The sequence below is a fragment of the Lepisosteus oculatus genome, chromosome 5 (assembly GCF_040954835.1).
Source record: "Lepisosteus oculatus isolate fLepOcu1 chromosome 5, fLepOcu1.hap2, whole genome shotgun sequence".
In the NCBI taxonomy this organism is placed as follows: domain Eukaryota; kingdom Metazoa; phylum Chordata; class Actinopteri; order Semionotiformes; family Lepisosteidae; genus Lepisosteus; species Lepisosteus oculatus.
Genome location: NC_090700.1, coordinates 22,288,438 through 22,307,809, shown reverse-complemented (window position 1 = coordinate 22,307,809; position 19,372 = coordinate 22,288,438). Strand labels below are relative to the sequence as shown.

The window sequence follows — 19,372 nt, the reverse complement described above, 5'->3', positions numbered from 1 at the left end:
CTTTCCTCGGGTTGATCACTCCAATATCAGTGATAGGATGTTGATCTTTTTTCTGCTTTACTATTCTTATTGCTGGATATCACTCTAGACATCCGTGCCTGTGAGCGGGCTTTGTGCCTGGCTCTCCTCAGGTTGTTCATTCCGATATCAGTGATAGAATGGTAAGCCTTTTTCCGTTCCTCTATTCTCATTGCTGGATATCACTCTTGACATCCATGCCTGTGAGGGGGTCTAGTGCCTGGCTTTCCTCGGGTTGTCTGTTACCATATCAGTGATAGAATGTTGAACATGTTTTGCCCAGTCTGTGGTATTTTTCCCGGGTTTTTGTTTTTGCTTGGTGTTTTGATTTTTCACTTCCTGGTTTCCCCTTCTCTCTGGTCCCCCTAACCTCTGTGTCATGGAACTTTTGGTTCCTATCTGTTTTTTTGTAGTTCGTCACCCTGGTCTCCCAGGTTTATTTTTGTGGTTTGTGCTTGTGTACTTGTATTTTTTGTTTTAAGCCTCTGGAGCTCTACTTGACCCCCCTTCCTCTACCCAATAAAGGTTTCTACCCTGGAGGAGGGGGCAGCTCTCAGCCGTGGACTCCCGGAGGTTTCCTTTCAGTTAAATGAGGTTTTTCCTCCCCCCTTGTGCTGTCCAGCTCACTTATTTGTATGGGCGTCAGGAGCCACCCATGAGGGCGCTCTTACTCTGTCCTGTCCCTAGTTTCCTGTGCTTTGCTGTCCTTCTGGTGTCTCTCTGTCTGGAGCTATATATTTCCGGATCACTCATTTCCCTTCGCTCAGCATTGACTTTCGGATGTCCCGAGACCCACCTAGCACCAAGTCACCGCTGTGTCCGTGGCCTGAGGGCATAAGTTTCTATACGAAATTTCCTGAACTCTTGCACTGCTGAGCACTTTCAGTACTCCCCGTTCCGCCGCTTCACATAGGGTCTTTTTCTGCTCTCCTGTCATTCCATGGTTCGTCCCTTCAGACATCCATGACAAAAATTGCAACAATAGGTGATTCAGGTGCAATCAGACCTCCAGCGAACCTCATTTTTGGCTGTAGTTAAACATATCAGCACTAGATGTCATGTCTAAAGATTAATGGTGTCTCTTGAGTTCCTGTCTACAAGGAACAATCAGGCTAAGTGCTACAGTCACATCTAAAAGCTTTGGTTTTATTCATCACATAGACTCTCACAGGATACTCTCTAAACATGCAGGTACTGTAGTTTTCAGGTACACCAGGGATCTGCAATTCTGGTCCAGTAGAGCTACCATGTCTTCTGGTTTTCATTCCAGCCACACCATGACTTAATGACTTAATTGGATCAATCAGTTGACTAAATAGAAGGAGTTCATATGATATCAAGATTTTTATTCACTGACCTTTTAAAACTGCCTATAAAGCTTGCGGGACTGCAGCTCTTCAGGAGCAGAATTGCAGACACCTGGGGTAAAGCCTGGGGATATCCATAACAGAAAGAGTGAGAGCAATCTTCATTTGGAGCCACCAGTATGAGAAATCATATATTCTGTGTGAGGGGAAGAGAAACTATTGTTCTACACTGCATCCCAATATGGACCAACATCCAACTTGTCTAGTTCTATATTAAGGCAACTATGAGGACATGAGAGAAGAAAGCCACAAACAGAACAGCCTAGAGCCATTGTAATAACTGTTAAAACAATGAGTTCTGCCATGGGGTGAGTTGGAAAACAGTGTCCCTTGGCACTTAGTAGGCATTAGCAACTGGGTGATTTATGAGAGACATGTCTAAAATAATAAATGTATGTACCTAAAAGGAAAACTAAAGGAGCAAGTAAGTATCCCAGATGCTGAAACCACAGGCTGTCATCAGAGATGGCTTTCCTCATCAATGCAAAATATACAGTACTTCTGTGTTTGCTGGAGGATGTATGAAATAAATAGGCTCCAACTACTGCCAGAGTGATTACTCTTCATTAATGGTGAATTTTCCCTTTGCAGATAACCGTAAGTGCTGTTCATTCCGGGTGATGCCAGGAAGGTAGAACCATGCAAACCAAATGGACGGGTCTTGCTTGTGCTATTATTGCAGTGGTCTTCCGGCTGACTGTGTCCCAGCTGGCTGACAGACCACTTGTCCCAGGTAGGTAACTGACTTCCCCTTTCACTGCACTGCTGCTAGCTTTTCTCTGGTGAGCTTTGTCTGTCTGTCTGATATTTCTCTCACATTTATTTTCCCTGTAAAAGGAAATGGATGAACAATAATGAGGTATCCTCATTGACTTCTAAATTACTGCACCTGTACATTGAAACTGCTGTTGGTAAGAGGGTGTCTAAAGGCATTTTCATTTTCACAAGTCTTACTGTGACTTTGAGTCTGAGGCTTTAAAATAAACAGTTCAGATCTTTGATTGTACCTAATCCTCTGCTTCTCTAGTGATTTATTTTCTTGTCTCAAAGTATGTAAGGTATTGCTTTGTGTGAACCTTTTAAGTAGTGTTTTTGCAGTGATTCAGTAAATATTAAAAGCCAAAACTGTTCGCATAATTACAATACAAGATTGGCTATTCACAGACACATATAATTATTGTGAGATACTGGAAAATTAATTTTCAATGTGAATAGCTGTTACTTATTTTAATTAATGAATTTGGGGTATTCTGTTTTAAAAGGACTCCCTCCCCCATAACAGAATGTTAATTTTTTTTTCTAGAATTAATCCCCCTACCCATATTAGTGGGAACTCTTATCCATTATTGTTGGATTACACACTTCATATCTAAGTGCTGTACACAATTTTAAAAGAACCCACTATAGTCAGCATGTCAGATTTATTGGGCCTCGAAATGTGATGGATATAAACTATATGATTTAAAAGGTGTAGACTTTCATTTCTAAAATCCCTAAGAAGCAATTTACTTGTCGCAGGAATACTTGCTGACATTCTTAAAAGAAGCAACCGTAGAAGCAAACTTATTTTCCTGATAACTGCTTCATTCTGCTGCTTGCCGTTTCAATCTCGGCAGAATCCAACAAAATATTCTGCAAAGGCGCTGGGACTGTGCGTCTCATTCCATCCATTTCAATTCAAAATCAAATCACAGGTGGCATCTTGATTTTCCCTGTTGCTTTGTAATTTTCAACAGCAGCTCCAGACCTGAGCTCCCTGATCACCTCACTCAGCAAGATATTGTTCAGTCTACCTGTCATGGACCTAGGAGTATTTTCTTTCCTTTTCTTCATTTATTTTTTCAAATGATGTATAAAGTGAGATATGTTCCATTTTTATCCATATATGCAATTTATTTTGCACGGGCATGTTGATTGTTAACATTTCCCAGTATTGTTAAAGGCTGGGATGATGTTGAGGTGTCTGTCTAATTTCAACAGTTTTTGCATAATGTAGTGGAATTATCTGGTCAGTGTATCACTGCTAATAGTAATATCAGCTTGTTGCAAAATCAAAATTAAGTTTCATTTTTTGTCCTTGCATTGGGTATTGGTTATCTCCCTAGTTACTGTATATGTTTTAGGAAAGTGACTGACTTCAATTTAAATGAAAAAGATACACAATTATTGTAAGGGATAGCTGATCCAGAAATATATACACATGAACTTGACAGCTATAAATAATGATTGTGGTTGATTCAAAATTTCACTGCAAGAGATATGAATGTCTTCTGTTGTTGTTTACTGGGCATTGAAATAAAGCTGAAGCAAATGGCTGCACAAAAAAAGTAAATAAGAACTAGTGGCAGAAGTGAAAACAATTAGCTGCAGATCAAGCAATTTAAAAACCAAATTAGCCATGGATGAAGCACGGAAGCTACTACACTTTTTAAATAATAACAGTTACGGTTTCATTTAATTTAAAGAATGTTTTAAAATTGTTCTGTACCCCATTTGTTTTAGTATTTACAAATAAGAAAAAACAGACATAAATAAACATAATCAAATAAGAGTGAAAAAAATGTTTAAAAAGAAGAGGTCTGCTGGGAGATATCCAGGGCTATTCTTTATACATATTTTCCTTTTCAATTGGCATTTAGATTTTTTGCCTTTTATCATTCTTTTCCCTCCTGGCCTAAGAAGGTGACTTGGTTCCTTGTCTTTTTTTTCTCTTCAAAATAAAGGTTTAAGATATCATCAGTACAAATGTCAGGCACCATGCTGAGAAAAGGACACATAAAAAACGGGCGTTCTCTGCCTTCCTCTGCCTGTCAAATGCTGATCACTCTGTGTACTTAATGAACAATGAGACTGTCAGCCATACCCCTGTTCATTAGCAGCAGACTCTCAATTTATTGGTGTTAGTGATGTATAAATAAATGATGAAACTCCAGAGTAGCAGGCTATTTAATGACAAATCTGCTTCTTAGTTTTTTGATGCACCTTTTTATTGTGTGCCCCCCATCTGCCCTCCATAGCCCCTTTGCTGAACTCACATGTGTTCCAGTTTTGATGGAAGTCATTCATTAGACAACTTTCATTCTGTTCTTGAGTGGCTCATTTGGACCTGTGTGTGTAGGTTCAGTCCCTGGATTGGTAGGTTAATAGAAAATGGCAGCATTCTATATTGTGACTGATAGAGGTTATCCAGAGCAGAGGTACTATGATTTTTTCCACTCAGTGTACAGTAGTCCCTTTTTTATTTATTAATGATTTTCTATTCTGCAGATGAAAGGCAGACTTTTTCTCTTAAGTTGGGATGCAACAAATTTAAAAAAGAAAAAAGAGGCTTTATGGGATGAAAATTAGTCTGCCTTAATAACATTAAAAGTGTAATGCATTTGCACTTTTAATGTTTTAGATTATTATATACAGTATCAAATGTCTATATTTTCCTGCTCTGTTAGGTTTATGATCATTTGGTTTAATTTTTCTTTTGTTAATTTATCCTGTGACAAGTGAAAAAGTTTAAATTAAGAATATTGCTAATACAGAGGATGGCAGACTGTGGAGTGGAATTTAAATGTTAACTTAATGAAAAGTTTAAATAATGCTTACACATGTGTTTCCTCATTTGCTTAATTTGGATATGATATTGTGTTGTGACTGGAAATATTTAAGGCTATATGCAAATATGTTTCTCAATTGATCAATTTCTCAATATGAATTACAATTACACATCACTACATACTGTAGATCAGAAATATTTGTCAAGTTTATTTCTAATGAAAGTAAGTTTTCATATATTAGTAGGTCTTTCATTTAAAAATCCATGCTTGTATACACACTGGTCATATGCTTTGCAGAACATACCAAATTGTAAAGTCATTCAAAGTCATTCAGAATCCAGATCTTTATAAACATCAATAATTACTTCTGTATTCCAGTGTATTTAGCTTTTTTTTCTTAATAAGAGGGATTTTATGATTGCGTGCGCACAGTATACAGGTATGTGCAACATGAGGTAATTATACATTTTCCAATTAGAGTAATGTACTATCTTTATTTTCTGTTTCCTGTTCTAGCTCTAAGCAGACATTTTCTACATTGTGTTATCTTGTAATTTATTTCTCTTTTATTGTTTTTGCTTTCTTAGTGTGTATGGTTAATACAGTAATGAGTATCAATAATAACAGAGGTATACTGACTTCTATACTTTGTAGCCAGTTGTCTGATGAAGTATAGTGCATAACCATAACCATTACTGCTGCATCTGAGAGCACAAATTACTTCCATCCTTAAATCCCATTGACATGAGTCTGACTGACTCTTCTTGGCTGCAAATCTCTCTCTCTCTTTCTGAATGATAAAAATTTGACAAATTGTATGATACAAATTCCATGTAGATCTCATTTTTTAGACATATCTAAAAATGATATTAGGGTCATGCTGATGTCTGAAGGTTATTTTTGACATTCATTCTTGTAAAAAAATGAACCAGTCTGGTTCTGTAATGGCATTGTATGTGTTTCATATAGAGGTCACATCTATCGTTCTGTACAGCAAACAGTGAGGTGGCTGGCAATATCATGTACTAGCATACTAACTACAGTAGCTTGTACAAATGATATGAGAAAAGTACTGTGGCATAAACTGTGGTATGTTTTTTTCGCCATCAAGAATGATTGGTAATTCTACTGCTCTTTGCAGTAATTGTGCTGGGTGAAGCCATTTGACTTTGTTAATACTTGAATGTCTCTTACGTTGAATGTGGAGAATTTAAGGACTGTAGAGGGTTTACTGTAAGATAAGATATCATTATTAGCCAAATATGATTTCTTGCATTAGGAATTTGTCTTTTTGCATACCCCAGCTTCCTCTCCACACAGGCACACAGATTGGGAGGGAAGCTTGGGGTCAGATAGCAGGGTCTGCCATTTATACAGCACCCCCTGGAGCAGCTGGGGTTAAAGGCATTGTTTAGGGGGCCCCAACAGAGGAGGATTCCTCTGCCAGCCACAGGATTTGAACCAGCAACCTTCCAACCACAGGCAAAGATCATTAGCCACAGTGCCACCGTTCCACATTGTATTTAGATCTAACGGAAATTCAGGAAGAAATCCTTTTTGGAGACTATAGTCACAGAGATCACCCCTTTGTAAGATATTTACTACTTTGAAATCCAACAAGATTTGTTTTCTGTTGTTATATTTTATAAGAAACCATAAATAAAACTTGAATGGTAAACATACTTAAGAATGTTACTATAATCTGCTGTAGTCTCATTTGCTTTAAGCCTCAAACACACGTTTGTATTATAGTAGCCATCTTAAAGCAGTGTAGTACCTTAGTCTGCTTAAGGGAAAGATTGAAAATATCTATAAAAATAGTAGCAAGCTGATTGGCAAGATTTCAGTATAGCTGTTGAAATAAGGTCAGGCCCAGATACTTTCCTGCTGTTCTGTATGCGGAATAATCTTTTCATCTTAAATTGTGCTCCTGAATGATAAAGGGTGGTGGGAAGGACCCCACGGGCTATCTAGGTGCAGTCCGTTGCATGCTTTTGTTAATCAAACCTGCAATAGAATTCATTCAGCTTGTCTGGGAGAAAGGGATCATCAACTGAAGCAATTTGTTTCACCTTGTAGTCAATAATTAGATAAAGTCCTCACCGGACACCTTAGCTGTCATTGTTAATTTGTTTATTTTCTAATTTAGTCTTATATTTAGCTTTTGCCCTCTTTGGTCAGCATCATCACCCTCTGTTCTTGATAATGTCATTTACTTACTTTACTTACTTTTTTATAACCCAAATATTACATACACAAAACCAGTAACATTTTCTTCCACAAATGATTTCATTTGTTTTGAACCTGTAGGATCTGGCATCTTATGTTATTCAATGATGAGCAATCCCAGGTGGCCTCCACAGATTCCAGATAGATATTCATCAATGAGGTACAATTCAGTATCTTTGGGCCACTAGCTCTGTATGCACAGTTTGAAATATGGATTTGGCTTTAATCTGTTTGGCTAAGAGAGTTTGACTGAAATTATGGATGAACAATGAAGCTGCTGCTAGGATAATAGTGGTTTGGAGGGAGGGAAACAAAATGACGGTGAACACTGAGCAAGAACATTCATTACACAAATTTATACATAACCGAGAGCAAGGTTGGAGGATTAGCCCTTGTCACTTGTTAAAAACCCAATCAAGTAGACAAATGCTGGCAAACCCTTCAAAAAACACTTGGGACGATTTTAGTTGACTCAGGGTGTTTGTTCCAAAGGTAGTGGTACTGTACATCAGCGCAAATCTTCAGCAGAAATGTATTAATTCTGCTCAAGATACCTGCTGAAGTGGACCATGCTCCATCACCAACACCAATCCCTCATAAAAAATCCCTAATACAAATACACTTACATTGTAGTGTGAAAGATTTTTGTTGTTGCTTACAAATAATAATATTCCTTCAATCTAGAGTGGTTCAACTGCACATTAGGATATTAGGTAACTTTAAATGCTGTTCAGATTTTATTAAATAGAATACAGTACGTGCACATACCCAGTGAAAATTTTTTGAATTTTGCTTAAATTCACTTTTTATCAAGTAGATTATTTTATTTTATTTTGTGCTAAAAGTGCTAGAAAGATCATCCATCAATTTTCTTAAGTAATAGAGAAGTGTTTATCCTCATTTTTTGATCAGGCAGTTTTGTAGCTGATGTCTGCAACAGCCATTTGGAACTTTTTCCTTTATTCCCAATTCCCAAGTTGTTCACTCCATCTCTCAATTCTAATCTTTCAGTTTCCCATTTCAATAAAAAATGCAATTAGATACAAATGCCTGGAGGAGGTATTCAAAATGACTGGGATATGGTGATTTGTGTGCTTGCTTGGCTGTATCTTTACTGTATGTATATGTAGGTGTGGTTCAGTTATACTATCTTGTGGATACTGCCCTAGTTCTGGATTCTTAGGAACTTAAATGGAAGGAGACGCTGCATTAGTGACCAAGTTAAACAACCAATTATCACAGAGAAATTGTGTTTCAAAGTATGCCTATTACTGCTTACAGAATCAGTACATCTCACAAAAACATATAACTTGTATTTGTATTTCCTGTTGGCTCCATGTGTGCAGTCTTTTATGACAGTCACTTCTTAATTAATAGGTCTAGTTATCTCACAGTGCTGTGTTGTGTCTGGCTGCAGTATATTCAAAGGGCTCTATACAGTACAGTATATTTAATACATAACGTGAAATAGAAAACCAAACTCTACTCATCATGCTACAGTACCTATTCAAAACACTAATAGCTCCATAAATGACAACACGCATCGTGACAGTGGCCTGAACCAGAAGACACAGACCATTTTCTTGTGATTTGTAGGGCATTTTAATGATTGATGTAGTCATATTTTGATGCCTTGTATTCTTTGCTGAAACTATAAAAGTCACATAAAACATCAACACTAAAAGCCAGTGATTCCAAAACCTAAATTGCTGTCAGGAGTTTTGCATTTTATATTTTAACAGTTTTATATTTTAGCTATATATATCAGTTTTATATTTTAACTTAGTTTCTTTATGAGAAGCATTTGGAAAACATCCTGAGTTTAACTCTCTAATATAAATATGGGCAACACTTGTTAAACTTTAAAGTATAACCTTCAAAAGTTTAGTTTATAGGGTAGCACATTTCCATCACCAGGGTTATATGCCAGGATGGCTAAATGATATAAGAGGGTGTGTATCCACTGATTCCTACCAGTCTTGAGGTGTGCAAGCAATCTAGATTGTCACTCATCAACTTGGAGTCCTGAAGAGATGAAAGTAATATTCACTGTTTGACTGACAAGAAATCCATTCTTACATTGTAATTAATATTTTATTATAGTTGTGAAACAATGTATCAAATTCCACAATATAAAGTTGCATTAAACGATTGCAGCTATCTTGATTCTGTTGATCATTAGTTTCATCAGGATCCAACATGTTCCTGTTTTGGAAGTCTTTGTGTGTGATCATCTCAAAACTGTTAGCAATAAAGATTCAGCAAACATTTTAAATGTTTGAAGCGCTCTATTTCAAACTAACAACATCTTTAGGAAACAGCTTATCTCTCTTAAAACCCTTAATCTATGCATACACAATGGGTAGGAGTACATGTAAACCTGTCAATGTCATGTGACTGTTCACAGCCCTCTCACCTGCTTACCACAGCCGTTGCTAAGGGGGGGCATTAGGGGGCAGTGCCCCCCCATGTGGGCTAACGTGCTGCCCTAAAATGGAAAAAATGTTTTAGTTAATTTTTTTTAGAAATATTTAACTAACTAATCACATTTCAATCAAATTGTATTTTTCTGTCATGACGAATGAAGAAATGTACTGTAGTTAGGCTCTGTGTCACATCTGAAGTGTCAGTACGGGATTTATAATGCAACACACAAGGCGGTTTTGCAGCCATAAATTGTTTAATCTAATTCAATTAATCAGAAAGCTAGACTAATAGTAGTCTAATTAATGGATATAAGAAAATGGTTCCAAGGACCATCTTCAATCACCACCAAAGGGGTGGCTAGTGTAGTAGTAAGGGGGAAGAAATGGAGCAGAAGTGAGGGAAGTAGATAGGGTGCTTGACATCGACTACGGCAGAAGTGCACATGCTACTTCCAGCCATGCTAGTTTTGTTGTTAAAAATGGCTGTTTAACTATTAAAGACTCCTGTCCAGTCATTTGTGGACAACTGCCACAGCCCCCTGATGACCTAGGGATTGAAAAGCACAACCAGGTGGTGCTACATCGATACCCTGTCCTTCTGTTTCAGGGTAAGAATCGCTCATTTGTATCTTCGTGGTACCATAATTGAGAATGTCTTGAGTATAGCGTCAAAGCCGATGTAGCGTTTTGCTATCCCTGTAGGAAGTTCAACAGTGCCCACGCAACTGACTCAACTTTTAGAGTTAGGGGGTACCATGACTGGAAACACGCCGTAGCAAGAGACAAAGGGTTTCATAAACACTCCAATCAAAGGAACATTTAACCTGCATGGCCATACGGAAGGAGCATGAAATGTGTATTAAAATGACAAGGAAATTTCAACTCTCCTTAACGCAGACCAGCTAAGAAAAAGTCATTACTATGTGTGAGCTCTTATCTTAATAGTGGCATGATGTTGTTACAGGAGTACATTACGCCTGTTTTAAAGAATGTTTTCTATTCTCATCAAACTGGTGTATTTGCTAAACTATATTTAACTTTGCCTCCTATATTGTAGAGTTGATCAGGTAACTATTATCTGTAGAGTCACGTGTCTCAAACTGGTGCTCAAACCCCACCTCCCCCAGTTAAAATCAAATGCCCACCCATTCGAATTGTTCTGGCGACGGCACTGCTGTTCACTGCTGCCTCCGTGCACTACCCAGGTATCTGAGAAAGAATGATATTTAAAATTCTATTTTGTAAGGTAATATTTAACTTGATTGCTTGACTATTTCTCTTACATTTATAAATCTGGAAAATTCCAATCCAGGGCCAAATTTTATAATATCATACTGTTTTCTCAATGGCCCAAACAAAATGGAACAGCAGACATGTTACATATAGAGAAAGCACCTCGGCTGTGTTACTGGTCTATGCGCCATCCACAAAAATGGTCTTTTTACAATTACTGTATTAGCTTTTGAGAACATTTTGTTTTTCAGTGCCTAGATTCACATGGAGCCCTGAAACCACCTAAATTCACTTGTTAGAAAACGTAACTAAATGCAATGGCACTGTATTTAATGGCAACAATAGTGGCATTTTGTAATTTCAATATAAGATGATATAGTATTTCATACTTTCTGTAGTATTGCACAGACCTGTTTCCAATCAATATGCAATCAAGTATTCCTTGAGTAGGTATGCTTGAATGCTGAACATAAATACAAAATTAATCTATAACTTCACATTTCTAATAAGGATATCTCAATGAATATGTCAATGAATTGAATAATAGGTCACAGCTCAATTTCCAATTGAATTTTTTCTGTAGTTAATATGATTTGAGTAATGCATGTAAAATATTTTAATAAGAATAATAACATATTCCAAAATGAATTAATTGGAGTTAAAACCACGAAGACCGGGTCGGAACCGGCGGACAGGGAACAGGAACGGGAACAGAGGTTAAAACCTTAACGGGACCAGGCGCTTTCAGGTCCCGGACTCGCAAGATACGGAAATCAGATGCAGAGCCCGGATGAGCGTCAGCGCCTGGCTTTTAAGGTGGGCTGGGAATGGGAATCAGGTGTGCAGAATAAAGTGTTAAGTGAAAGGGCTGGAGCACCCTTAAGGAGGGGGGACTATAATCGTGACAAACAGTTGATCACAGTTGCATATTTAAAAAATTGCAAGCTATTAGATAAAATATATAAAAATATAATATTCACTAATATATTCAGTGTAATTTTAATGTAACTGTAATTGTAATGTATTCAGTGTAATATTGACAGTAAAACTGTACTAATTAGTCAATTACCTGTATAAGTTTTAGGATAGTTGGTTTTAAAGCTCCTATATAAAATAAAGATGATTTGTATTAATAAATACTAACCCATTTTAGTAAGAAGCTAAAAGTGGCATCTTTGTCCTGGCAGTCCTGATGTTAGAGCCAGAATATCCGCAATAACATCTCTAATCTCTGGTGTTTAAATTAATCTGAGTAAATTATGGCCTTTAATCCTGCTCATCAGAGTTTTTACATGAAATTCCTATTAGCTTTGTACAGTACGTTTAGAATGACAGTACGTTTAGATTTTATTTATTTTGCAAGATGATAGGGATTATAAAATGTTTGTGATTTGGGCTGTTTTTTATTGGGCTGTAAATTATTATCTGACACTGAATGATATCAGCAATTAGGAATAGGTGTTTGTACATCTAGGATCCTTTGTTTGAGATTAGAATGACTTTAACCAATAGTAAATGATTATTTTTCATTTGATCTCTCCAAGTAAAAAGAGAGGGTAAAAATATGAATTGCAGTAAAGTAGGAGAGTGCCCTTTGTGGTCCCTCTACTACTGTATATCTCTTGCAGATACTGTAGGTACCATCAGGTGTAGAGATTCATTGAGACACAGCAGGCAGTAGGGCAGATTCACTTCACAGCTGAGCACATGAGATTTCCACAGAGATTAGTAACAGCAGGGTATCTCCATATGCTTAAAGGGTCAGATGTCTGGGATGTAAATAACTGGTAGACTTCAGATTCATTTCACAGCAAATCAGATGCACCAACAAGACTCATTTACTCTTTCAACCAACACGTCTAAGGCCTAAACAGCAAATTTCCTACATTTGTTTATTATTATTGATTGTATCTCTACAGCATGGAAATGTGGCTTTAAACCAAGGTCCTAACTCTGTGGTCATTAAATATCCCAGGGCGTTTCTCAAAAAGAGTAGGGGTGTAACCCTGGCATCCTGGCCTATTTTCCCATTGGCACTTACCAATCATGACCTCCTAATAATCCCCATCTATGAATTGGCTTCATTACTCTGCTCTATTCCCCACTGATAGCTGATGTGTGGTGAGTGTTCTGGCGCTCTATGGCTGCTGTCGCATCATCCAGGTGGATGCTGCAATTGGTGGAGGGGAGTCCCCATTACCTGTAAAGTGCTTTGAGTGGAGTGTCCAGAAAATTCTTATTATATTAAAAAGATTTTTTAACAGTTTATGCTTGTGTTTGCAATCACTGATGTTCTTTAAGTTCACAACTTTGTTTAAAAGTTGATGCACTTAGATCGTGGAAAACGGACTTGACTAGGCAAAGTACAGTATCACTGGAAAAACACATTCAAAAATGAACTTCACACCATGGAAAAGCACATACTGTAAATGACTGATCTATGAAAACAAATTGAAATGGATCATATTTATTTGTGTCCATAATACTAGAGAGAGAAAAAAATATGTTAAAAAAGGCAGTTCAGCAAGTGTCTTGATATTCTTAACATTCTGTCTTAATCTGCAGTTATCATATAACATTCAGTTTTTGAAATTGTATCTTGTCTATGAACTTTTCAGATCCACACTCATTGCAACAGACATTGGTCAATTCTTAGGATTTGTTAAGATATTTTTTTCTGCAGGAGAGGAGTGCAATTGTTTTCTCAGTGAAAAGGTGATGACCAACTGCATTAGGAGCAAATTACATGTGAGAGAGAGAACAAATGGTTTAAGGTCAATCATGATATATAGAGGTATTCAGTCAGTGTCAAAACTGGCTTTGAGCTCAATGGGTTCATGCTTTCTCTTTCTGTGGAATCTTCAATTAATCTGAGTTTAAGTCACCTTGTAGATAAGAAATCAGAAATATGCAAGTCAGCAAAATGCTCTGTCATGTTTTGGGGTTCTGGCTAGGGAGCTGCAGGGACATTTAAGTAGTATTTTTTAATAGGTAAGTTTTATGCCTGTTATGAATTTCAGTATGCTTTTACAAGTGTGAATTCCCCATTCAGATGCACTGTAGCAGCTCCCTTCTCCAACTGAAACAAAGCATTTTGTCCAGTGTCTGATAAAACACATCTTTCTAATTTGATTGCTACCTTTGGTGAAAGTGCTTCACTCTGCATTGAAAAGAGAAACACTCCATTCCATTTTCTGGATTACATTTTTTTCTTGTTATTGTTATCCTGTACATAATTAGCCTTTTGGATTCTGTCAGCATCCATCTTGGTGAGGTCAAAAACATCAACAAGATCAATGACCCACCTAGGAAAATAACATCCTTTCTGGACCACACCCCTAGGTACATTACAATGTGAACCTGAGGATGTTGTACCACAAAATCCTAAGCAGCCAGCAGGTATGAGCTGAGTCAATGATGTGGTTGCAGCTAATCACAATGCTCCGATGTAAAGCATGGCTATGGAAAATGACGAGCAGGATGTGCCACACTATTCATAAAAAAAAGGATATGAATCTGGGTAAGATAACTCAGCCGCTTCTGAATGTTTGAACTAATAAACAATTGGAATTTAACTTAACCAAACATTCAACATGCTTGCAAGAAGGCAAAAGATCATAAACGTTAATAAGAAATTGTAAGGAATTAAATGGACTTGATATAAGATGAACTTAATAATGTGACATGCTCTAACAGTCAAAAACACATTTCCTCAGAAATGAGAAGATTGCTTGATAAGATAGCACAGTGCATTCCAAATATCTGGCTACTGCTAGATGAAGTTATAAGTTTGAACAAAAAAGTGAAATGTTTTGTTACACACCTGCTCATTACAAATATTGTAAAAATAGTTAATTTATATTTAAAATAAAATTGTATATTTAAAAAATTGTTTCCCATGGGCTACATACATAAGGTGAGCATTTCTATGCTGCTAATGCTTGGATTCGATCATGGCTGCTCAAGGACTCAGACTGGACCAAGTGCTATTCCTAGACAGCAGCAAACTCCTCCATGCCAAAGGTCTATATTCTCTGGTACGACGGAGAATCGCTTCACTATCACTATCACTATCTTCACTATCACTTCTGTAACGTCTCACTGCACTGCGTCCTGTTACACTTACAGTATAGTCAGTCTGAAACCCTGCAGAACCAAGGACCAGATCCATCAGTTGATTTTTTTAAAAAGGAAGATCTAATAGCATAGGATTTCAGTATTCTAAATTATTAATTGAATCACTGATGTTATCCTCATTTGAAAATCTGCATTTTTAACACATGGTAATCCTACAAAGTTGTTCTAATACAATACCAAAAGCATTCTTGAAGCATCCTGTTGTGTTGGTCATAATTTAGTATTCCAGTCTCCAGCAAGATATACATCACATGAACAAATAATATTCATGTATCTTAACAGTTGCCTCCCTCTCTGTTTTATGTTTAGTCTAGTCATTGTTATAGAATATGCTTTTATGACCCAAAGCGTTGACAGGAATAGCTTAATTAAAGGAATTCAATTAAATGTACCACAGCCTCATGTTATAATGATATACTGTAGCTTCAGGCAGGTGGTGAGATCAGGAAGACTCAGAAAGCCTTTATTTTGCATTGAGATGTACTGTACACTTCACATCATTCACAAATGTGGAATCTGCATCAAACCTTCAGGCAATACTATAAAAAAATATTTGCATACAGTATACAGTATGCAGACTTTCATGATTTGTAATAAAGAACAGTGTATTGTGAAAGACTGAACCAGCAACTGGTTATAATCTGATGTCATTTAATTGCTATTGTGATAGTGTCGGTAGAGTTAGGAGGCTGCCTGAGCACCAGAAGAGTGCGTGTTGTCTTCCGTGCGGTGTGCCGGTGTGTAGTCGTCTGCAGAGGTTTCGGTTCTCTGGTACAGGAGAGAAATCTTTCTATAAGTGGAGTAATTAGTTTGTGTCGCAGGTGAGGGGAACACATTTGGTTCTACCGTGAATCTGTGGGCACGTGGGGATCTTAAATCGCAGTGCTGATTAGCGTCAGGTGTGGAAGCTGCACATTCCCACACGCCGCTGAGTAGGATGTGCAGTGGGAGGTGTGTTCCACTGTCACACTATCTTGCACAACATTTGAACATTAGTATCTCATGTTATCAGTTTTTATTTGTGTGTAATATTTTTAGCTCAAGGGAAGTCATGATTTCTATGTCTAGAAGAAGATAACAGATAAATTAAATACCTAAACCTTTGAAATTTGTGATACAGTCCAGAATAATTGAAGCTATAAATAATCTAATTCAGACTTCACTGGTTGAAAGATTTCTTGGAAAACCAAATTTCTAATTCTGAGATGCATTTTGAGATTTGAGTCCAGAGAGTGCATACAGTATGTAGCTTATCAGATACTATGCGAACAAAGTCAAGGATCTTACTCTTGAAATGTCACTGTACTGTGTATACTCTCCCATAAAAAAAGAAGCTAGAGCATGGGTGTGAAAATGTTTTTGGCCCAAGGGCCACATAAAATTTTTAAACTGTATTTCGAGCCACTTCGGGCTGCTGTTACAGATAGCCTATGCCCTATATACGTTTAAAATCCAACATAGGCTTATTAGTTCAAGGTTAATGATAACCTGAGAAAAAAATATTTTAAATAGAAAAAAATAAAAATTGAATAAAACTTGATGTTCAACTCACAAGCCAAGTCGTCATCGATTACCTCGATCCAACAGGTTGTAGTTCTGTGTGACAAACGTATTTTCTCAAATTTGCTCTTTCTCTCTGGACAAAGAATATCTGCGGTTTCTATTATTCACTCCTTAAAAAGCTCCCCTTCAGAGAGCGGCTTGCTTTCTTTAGCAATTTTATATGCAGACAGGTAGCTTGCCTTTGTTTGTGCCTCTTAATGGGTAGGTGCACTTGTTTAATAAATTATGTTAACATAATTCACCAAAAATACTGGGTAGCATTTTTGAAATGGCAACGTGCATCTCCTTCTCAACATTGACTCTTGATCTGAACTAGAATTTGATAACCGCAAGTGCTGAAAACCCAGCCTCACAAAGGCAGGGAATTGCAAAGGGAAGCACAATTCACAGAGCTCTGTTGCTTATTCCTCAGTACTCCAATGGTATGAGTTTTTTTGCATTGTGCAACTTTATATGATAAAAGAAGAACTTTGCTGGGGACTGTAATTTGGTTAGAAAAAGCAGCTTTCTGTTCATTCATTTAAATTGCACGAAAAATACTCAGGAGGCTTACTTATCAAACTACTGTGAACCAGGGGTGTAGGATTGATCCTAGGCCTACCCAATCAGTCCAAGTAATTTAGGATTTTTTTCCCTTGTTTGCGTTACATGATTTGCTTTTAAATATTACGGGTTTGATTTTTTCATCATATGTAATTTTCTATTGGCTCGCTGTATCTTTTGTGACCAATAAGAAAATTATGTAAATGTAGTGGGGCAGTGCATGTGTAGCTGTAGCCTAATTGGCTATCGTAGTGTTAGGTTTTTGTTTTATTAGCCAACATGGCAAAATAAGTGCATATATCTACATTTTTCAAAAAGCCGCGTGTAGATGACCAGACCAGTCCCGAAACAAATAAGACACATGAGATGCTACAGGCATCTTGGGTTTTAAGGAGTACAGCCTGGCTTCCCGAATACAAGTGTTTCTGGAGGGGTAATGCACACATTTGCTTGTAGCAGCTCTACCTGTAGAGGTTAAGCATGAAGAGGTTCTAACATTTCTCCTGTAAACAAATGACAAGTTTTGGAATGCATTAAAAACTATTCATATTGCCTCTAAATGCCCTCAATATTTTTAAGTGAACAACATTTACAGAGCTAAAATACATCCAAAATATGTATTTAATGCTTTAATTAGCAGACCATTCTTGCAATTAAATGTACGTTAACGTGAGTTGGTTAGCACCGTAATGCGACTATACCAATTCAGTGTTAAGTCTTGTGAGAAGTAAGTCACGGATTTCCAAAGTAGGTGTCTTTTGGCATCGAAAACAGTATACTTATTTCGTAGATTTCATACAAATGTAAAAGCATCATGAAGGATCAATCAAGATCTTCAGAACTTAATATTTTAATATAAAGTTGTTATTCTTATGGCGTCTCACTCGATATTACCCTTGGGGCGGTGCATTTACTCCAATCTCTGAAATCTATATTCTTCTGGTATGTTATGCAAAGTCCGCTGAATATTTAAAGGCAAGGTACTGTAAACCCTGCGTGGTATTTTAAATACAATATTTTGGAAGGATTTTGAAACTTGCATTTTGTGTTGTGTTCATTGTGTTTTGCAATAAAATATTAACTTTAGAGTAACTCATAAAACTACTGAACAATCTAAAAGCAGGCATACAAAAACCTATGAAGACCTTTGCAAACTAGCTGTCATTTGAACGGGAATTTGCCGAATCTCTAGACAATGATGAGATTATCACCATATTCAATTCCAAGCCCTGACGCTTGCGTCTGATCTAGAAGGACAAAACCTCACAACAGAGGTACAGTAGGCGCTGATTGTTTGTTCTGCATGTATCCGCCATGGCATAATAGCATTGGCAGCCTAGGTAATTGTTGCTTAACTTTGTGTGTGTGAGAGAGAGAGACAATATGTATATACTGTATATAAGGTTCTGCTAATTCTGCTGTTTGATTATACAGCTTGAGGATTGGATTGTACATTAGAGGGGTGCCCCTGTGCTGTCAGTTAGAGCCCGGGCCACCCGCTTTTGCACAGGCCCACCCAAAAATCAATTCCTGGCTACGCCCCTGCTGTGAACAGTTTCCAAATGATGTTTCAATTTATTGGGGAGCATGCTCTCAGAAGCGAGCACTTTAAGGCAACACTGAGTACATTCCTCAGTGTCCACAATTGTGCACATGAAGCCGAATTTCAAGAAACTGTTGTCATATGTTCTGTATTTCCTTTTCCGTTTCTCTTTAGAACTAGGCTCCGTGTCCTTCAAGTTTTTTACTCATATTTAAAAACCTCTCAATTGCGATCATGTAACAAAAAACTCACAAAATGACCACTCAAACAAAATGAAACACCAAAGCCACGGTCAACTGGTACACTGCTTACAGACTGCCGACTCTTGTGGCCAGTGTCATGTGACACAAATCCGCTAGGTAGAGCACAACTCATACTGTACATTCTGTGTGCACGAACAGCTGTTTTTTTTCTTTGACCAGTGATATCCACGATACGCCCCTGATCGAAAGTGACACCTCCACAAGGTGGCGCAATGCATAGTTTGGAATCACTGTGGTAAAGCATTTGTGCGCCATCTAACAGCACAAATAATGAAATGTAAGAAAAAACAAACCAAACAAATTGGAATATGGCAAAAATTGACTCATTTATTTTTTTCCTCAAGGGCCAGTAAAAACTGGCTGGCAGGGTACCATAGTTTGCCCTCAGGTGAGCTAGAGAAAAGGTCACTGGTTTTAATGGAAGTATATCCTGTATGTCTCATGGAATAGCAGACAAGGTCATACTAATACAGATGCATTTAATCGGTTGTTGGTATCCCAA

At 37.3% G+C, this 19,372-nt stretch overlaps 1 protein-coding gene across 2 annotated transcripts in view; it reads left to right on the top strand.

Annotated features, from left to right (window-relative positions):
• Positions 1-19,372, top strand: part of robo1 (roundabout, axon guidance receptor, homolog 1 (Drosophila)) — a 502,926-nt gene that overhangs the window by 61,748 nt on the left and 421,806 nt on the right. For both annotated transcript variants that reach the window (XM_069190216.1, XM_069190212.1), the window contains exon 2: positions 1,977-2,118. In XM_069190216.1, coding sequence (XP_069046317.1) covers positions 2,025-2,118 — 94 coding nt within the window. In that variant the 5' untranslated portion in view covers positions 1,977-2,024. The remainder of the gene's footprint in view (positions 1-1,976; positions 2,119-19,372) is intronic.